General features: G+C 35.1%; 1 protein-coding gene across 1 annotated transcript; it reads left to right on the forward strand.

The window, feature by feature from the left end:
• The first annotated feature begins 366 nt into the window (after positions 1-366).
• LOC115230076 (thioredoxin-like protein 4A) lies at positions 367-845 on the forward strand. The gene is given in 2 exon segments (XM_036499494.1): positions 367-405; positions 408-845. Coding segments are annotated over 2 exon segments (474 nt in total). The 3' UTR covers positions 843-845.
• Positions 846-7241: the final 6396 nt, after the last annotated feature.

Raw genomic sequence — 7241 nt, forward strand, 5'->3', positions numbered from 1 at the left:
GAGTAATGTGAGTCATCGAAAGTTGTCCAAGACGCTCTTCGAACATATCTCTCTACGATGGGAGAGTACGAGTACAATCACGGAGAGGGGATATTTGGGTTTGTTCACACTATAAAGTTGATGTCTTCAATGTGGGCGGGGAGTCCATGCTCCTCCAGATATGCTTGAGAAGTCTTCTGTTGTGTCTAGAAGAGATCCACGTCACTGAAGAACGACCGATATGACATGGTATCTCGGCAAAAATAAATAAGACACATAATAGGGGAGCCCTCAGGTTTCTTTGTTTTAGACACTAACATGAGTAAGGAGGTTGACTATTAAATAAATAGTGAATAAATAAATTTAAAAGTGTGTTGTGGTGTGTAAATGTCGTACATGTTACCCCACCTGGTGAATGGCTGGCAGGTATGAGTAATAGCTAATGGAAGGTGGACCAAGCCATATTGTCAGAGGAGGAGCGTGTGGTGGTGGTGCGGTTTGGGCACGACTGGGACATAACATGCATGGTGATGGACGAGGTGCTGTACAAAATAGCGGAGAAAGTAAAGAACTTTGCAGTGATATATTTGGTGGATATAACAAAGGTAGGACATGCATTGAGAGTCCAGGTACCAGACTTTAATGAGATGTACGAGTTGTACGATCCCTGCACTCTCATGTTCTTTTATCGGAACAAGCACATGATGATTGACTTGGGCACCGGCAATAACAACAAGATTAACTGGGCACTCGACAACAAACAGGAGCTCATCGACATTATCGAAACTGTTTACCGAGGAGCCCGTAAGGGACGGGGACTCGTCACTTCAATCAAGGACTACTCCACCAAGTATCGATACTGACATTGTTCAGAATGGACATCATAATAATTAGTTGTTTATATATTTATTAGGTGTGTAATAATATAATAAATAAACTAATACTGAGGTTTGGTATGGACGATGTGGATCTCAATAACTTGTCGAGACCTTTGTTAAATATGCCGAGTAGTGCAGCGTTTGAAGAAGGGACGTCGTCGATGGTGGAGAGGGATTGGTTGGTGAGTTCAGTGTCCCGGAGAAAGGAATACGGTGCATAATACTGGAAGAAGTGTTGAATGTAATGAGGAGTGAGTGAGTATAGACGAGTGGTGATATTAAATTTCCTATCAAATTTTATACTGTTCAAGGATTGGCAGGTGACAAATTCCATAACAAAACGTTGAAGAATAATTTTGTGGGGCTTTGGTTTGTTTTCTTCTATATTCGGTGAAATTAGAAATTCTTCACTACCAACACAATTGAGTCCTGGATTATACGCGATATGAATGAAAATAAATCTACTTTATGTTTTTTTATCTATTGAATTACTAGAGCGCTTAAGTTTAACTCTCTAACGCCTCCTTTCATTCAGCAAATTAATGATATTATGTGACATGGGCGGCTGGATACGTATGGGCAACCGGTTACCTGACGTGACCTTGAAGCTTAACTTAATGTCAATATTGTAATTAATATTAAACTTCAAAGAATAATAACTTGTTAATTATTTTTTAAGTCTGGACATTGGCACAATCGAAATTTCGCTCATCGAATTTTTTATCTATTAAATTTAAATGTTTAAGCTACCTCAACGCGATTGTTCGATAAAATACTGATAATTTCTGCAGATGGATAATATGGAGATTCAAACTTATCCAGTCGCAACGAAGGATTTGTTCCAAAGTCTTTTTTAACTCGAACCTAAACATTAATTTTTATGCATACCTTATCACCAACACTAAATTCATACTTACTATTGTGAACATTCATTTTTCTGTTCATCGCTTTGTAATAATTAGAATTAGGATCAATGGGGTTGATTTCGAACTGAAATCTTTTCGGACTTGTAAACGAATAATTACAATCATCTACATATAGAAATTCAAATTACATGAATTTTCAATTGGACTCGGACAATTGTTTGCATCATCGACTTGATCAGGACTCAACAAATCATTACTTGAATTATCTAAGGAATAATTTTATAATTACAACCATAAAATATTGTATTTATTCCACTTATTCCCCGGTATCTTTCAAAAGGGCTCTCATTAGAAGATGAGTGGACAGAAATGTTATAACTGTACACTGCATTTTCTAATTTTTCCAGCCACTTTTTATTATCATTGTCGATCATTTTTGCCATTTTTCTTGTAATTGACTGGTTGAAGCGTTCGACAATCCCTTGTGAGCGGGGATTGTTTGGCCTTCCGTGAATTCGTTTGATATTGAATTCCTCACATAGATTGGTCATTTCACGATTCTTGAATTCAGTCCCATTATCGGACTGAAGAAATTGACACGGACCATTTAAGAAAAATAATGATCTAAGGTTTTCACAAACTTCATTTGAGGACTTAGTGTAGAGCGGCCTCGCAAATGCAAATCTATAAAAATTGTTAAAAAAACTAACCTGCTATATACGTCAATGACCGTTAAAATCCATTTAAAATTTTTATTTATAGTAGAAAAACTTTTCAGATCTATAAGATCTATCTGAAATCTTTCATTTGGGCAGATGCAAAGACATGGTTATTTATATCTCCAATCTAGGATTTAAAAAAGTTAAAACTTTTAAGGGTCGCGCAAATTTACAAATTTCACAGTTTCGAATGACTTTTCGAATAATCTCGTTTTTAACTGTGAAATATCGTTGTCGACATTCATATTCAATTTTGTTAACTCCTCCATGCGAGAAGTCATGCAAACTTTTAGCAACGATCTCCATTTCGGGTTCATTGTCTAGACAAATCACTAGCTTGTGATCTGAATTCGCACATTTAAGATACAATCTATACATTTACAATTTGTATGATACCTTTCATTAATTACAGTAAAATTTTCAATTTTCTTAACTAGTCTATATTTTTTTTGCTTTGTAAGATATTCGGGAAATTTATCCTGTAAAGCATCTTTTAAAATTTGATATTCCAAACTATTCTTTACATAACCTTTGTACGAGGACATTGCTGCAAAATATACTTGCACGCTAGAAATAATTCAAGAAATTTAGGTTTTCCATCAAAAAAAAATTAATTTCTGATAATTAAATTCCTACAAATATAATTTTTTGTCAAAATGAGAGAGTCTTTAGCTAATTTAGTAAATTATTAAATGATAAGAATTAGTCGCGGTTTAATTAAAAGATTTATAATTTAATCCCATCAATGTCATAATTGCACATTTCAAGGTCACGTCAGGTATCACGCGGCCCATAGGTATCGCGCAGCCCATGTCACATATTACAGTCGGACCTCGGTTTGAGCCACTTGGTGGCTCATAAACCGAGGTTGTATCATAAACCGAGGTTCGCTAATAATCCTAATTAACAGTACTTTAAGTAAAAAATAGTTCACAAGAAACAGATAGAAACAGTTCATAAGTTATACTTTTTTGAAATAATGCGTAATCTTTTCTCCAAAACGATTTTTATTCCGTAAATTAATCATTATTTTTTTCCTTAGGGCGTAGAAATCATTTAATAATTCTGGAGAAAGTTTGCATATATTTTCCTCCATATTATTAATAAGAGTCAGTGGATCTATGATGTCTGTTGATTCAGGCCCATTATAAAAATTTATTTCGCTTTCAAGCAAATTCTTCGACAAAGACTTCGTTCACCATTTTGTCACGTCAGTATGAATCTTCGAATTGATATTTATTGTTTCCTCCCATCTACACTCAAAAATTTTTTCCAACAATTTTGAATTTGATTTGAAGTTACATTGGCCCAGGCTTCAGAAATTAGTTGCATCACATTCCGTAAATTGAGACTCTTGATTGCTTCCAAAAAATTGCTTCTATTTTCACAAATGCATACGAATTCGATAAGTAAATTACTGTAATTTGTCTTCAGTGCTTTAATTATGCCCATATCCAATGGCTGAACTAACGATGTAGTGTTTTTAGGTAAATATAAAAATTCAATGTTTGAATAATCGGATAGTCTATGAGAACTAGCATTATCCAACAACATTAATATTTTTCGGTTTTCAGAAAGCATTCTGGTATTTAGTTAAAAAACCCAGCTTTTAAAAATTTCAGTTGTCATCCACGAATTTTTAGAAGAAGAGTACATGACGTTAAAAACATCAGGATTGAATTGTTTTAAGCACCGAGGGTTTCGATATTTGCCGATAATTAAAGGCTCCAGTTTCTCTCCAAGATAACTGCAGCATAGAAGCAGGCTAACCCTTTCCTTGTGCTGCTTAAAACCAAACGAATTTTCATCACATTGTACAAATGACTTAGTTGGTGTATTTTTGAAATAAAGTGCAGTTTCGTCGCAATTAAATACATTTTCTTTACCATAATAAACAACTTTTGTATCTAATTCTTGGAAAAAATGAGGGAGCATAGATGTATCTGCGGAACCCTTTTCACCACACAATGTTTAAATTTTTTTTACAAATTGACAAATATAGTTAAACAACAAGAATAAAATAGATATTAACCAACTAAATTCCCGGCCTCGTAAATGGAAACACAGTTTCCACGTACTATAGCCAAGGAAATCCTTTCGAGAAGCCACTTGGACTCGCGTGGGTCTCCCCGTTTATGGGAAATCATGCGGCCAAGCTTTTTCAGAAAGGAAAGAGACTTTTCGCCGATGACGCCGGAAGTCTCGACGGCGATGGGAGTGAACAGATACCGTTCAGAGAGCTCCTTGTACTTTCCAATCTTCATCTTCTCGGTTTTGCGAGAGACTGAGCCAACTTCGACAGCTGAAGAAGGAAGGTTAAGCTCCGAGAAAGTGTCTGAACACGCCGCATCCATAACAGAGACTTGCCGAACTCAAACGGGAAAGTCGATAGACCGTCGGGTCTTTTTCCGTCTTTTTCGGAAAGTCGATAGACACAATGTTTTGTATTGTAAATTATATCGTTTCTTAAATCTTTGAAGCCAACCATTAGATGATTTGAAATTATTAAATGATAATTTTAAAGCGACCATCGACCCAATTTTCTTAATGGTCGGTCCAGATAAGGGAACTTTTTCAAGTCGCAATTTGTGAAAAATTTCGAAAACTTTAAGATCGAGATTTTTAAGCTTTTCAGAATCACTAGTTTGCTCGGATAAATCAGAATAAATAGTTCCATTATCAAGAAAAGGGAAATCTTTTTTTATACGTGAAATTGTAGCCCTGCTAACTTTGAAAATTTCCGCAATTCTGCGCTCTGAAAGCTGGTTCCGTTTCATATATTGGGCTATTTCGAGTTTTTTTTGTGATCAATTTTCATTTTAGGCATCTAGAAAACATAGAACAGTGGAAAATACTTAAACAAAGATAACAACGTGACAAGGAAAAAATTCTTTAAAATAAACGATAAAATATATAAAATAAAAATAATTATATTACAAAATATTTAGTTTATAGCAATTTTTAGATGGCTCATAACGAGGTCTATTTTTAATTGATTTTTACAAACCCCTTAAGAAAAAAGCAGTTTCAAAAAACGTGGCTCAAAAATAGAGTTTGTATCATAAAGCGAGTATGGATCATACCCGAGGTCTGGCTCATAACGAGGTCCGACTGTATTGGTTAAAAGTGATTTTCCGTCATTATTAGTGTATGTTCTTCTTGCATAAGAGTTTATCATTGTAACGTAGCATGGAATTTATCATTGTTTAAGAAATATATTTCAGAAATCGATTGACTTCCGCCAATGTTTTGGTAATCGTCCAGAAACAATGACACAGAATACCAACAGTGTTCTCAGTTGTATAAAGAAAAACTATTATGTTGATGTTTGGTTATTTTTTAAATGTTTTCTGATAGATATCATGAATTAAATTAAATTTTTTATGGACCACGTAACAAAAAGGAAATCTTTTGATAATGTTCAAATTATTCATTTTCAATACAGTGCCCTAACTCCTGAGAGGGTCTCGATTGCTTCTTTGTCTGTTCGACAATTTTTTTCCTCTGAAATCTCTCAGAGTCAATAGTAATGGTGGTGTTGACGGTCTCCATCCCATTCATCTGATCGACCTAATCTCCGATACTGGCGAAGCTGGAAACTATCTTTCACAATCTATCACCAAGCTATGTAACTTATTTCTTTGCGGAAATATATCTGAGCATGCTAGATTGCTTTTCTTCTTTGAAAACCTGACAAAATTAGAGAAAAAGAGAACGACATTAGGTCTATTGCCGTCGAGAACGTTTTCCATCGTTTTTTTGCAAATTAGGATAAAGATGGTAATTCAATCCTTTTAGTAACAAACTCTAATCAATTATCCGCCATCCGTATTCTTAATTTTAAGAGGAATGCCCTTATTTTTCTTTTTCACAAACTTGCAGATATTGATCCTCACCCTGCTTACTTCATTCTCAAAAATTATTTTTTGATCTTGAAAATCAACTATTCTTATTGCTTCGGATTTTTTCGACGCTCTGGTGCGTTCTTCCGATGAGGAAGAATTTTAATGTCAAGTTTAATGAAAAACTGCCAATTCAAACTTTCTGTTACTTTTGGGCTTTTGGGCTTTTCTTCGCGTTCGAATTTCCTCTTCCCGCCGTTCTTTCATATTTTTCAGGAATGTATCTTCTTGTTAATAAGATACTCGAAAAATCACCCAAATCACTGATATGAATTCTACATTCTTGCTTTGAAAGGAAGGATATTCCGTCTTATCGTCAGAAAGCTCTCTCTAACGTGAATGGGATAAAATTATTTGGGGACATTATCTTAACTCGCTGGAGCGTCTTTTAGACGAGCATAGACTAGCTTGCTTCCGTATCAGTAGCCAACTGTATTCTGGCTCTTGGCTTAATTGTCTTCCTACGACCTAATTGGATACGTTTTCGACTCCTATCCCCTCCGTTTTTGAATATGCATTCGTTTCGGACCTACCTATGTACAATTCTCATCCCTGCCGTTGTGGATGGACACATACGGGCTTTATGTCCTTTTCTGCAAGAAAAGCGCAGGCCGTATACCATCTCATTCAGCTCCTCAGATTATTTTTGAGGCCTCGAAAAGGAAGGGTATCTTTCTTTAAGCCAATTGATCTTAACTGTGGTGATAAAAAATGCCCTGATGGCTCAACGTTGTTCGCTTTCGACACTGGAAAACCTTTAGTTTATGATGCCATGTCTTTTGAGTTTGTGGATGAAAAACTTTTTTACCTGAAAATGGATTCAGAATGAGATTTTTTACTTCTGATGAAGCAGAATTAAAAATTTTAATAATTGAAATAACTGGTGTACTTTGTTAT

Source organism: Octopus sinensis, unplaced genomic scaffold, assembly GCF_006345805.1.
Source record: "Octopus sinensis unplaced genomic scaffold, ASM634580v1 Contig14403, whole genome shotgun sequence".
NCBI lineage: Eukaryota > Metazoa > Mollusca > Cephalopoda > Octopoda > Octopodidae > Octopus > Octopus sinensis.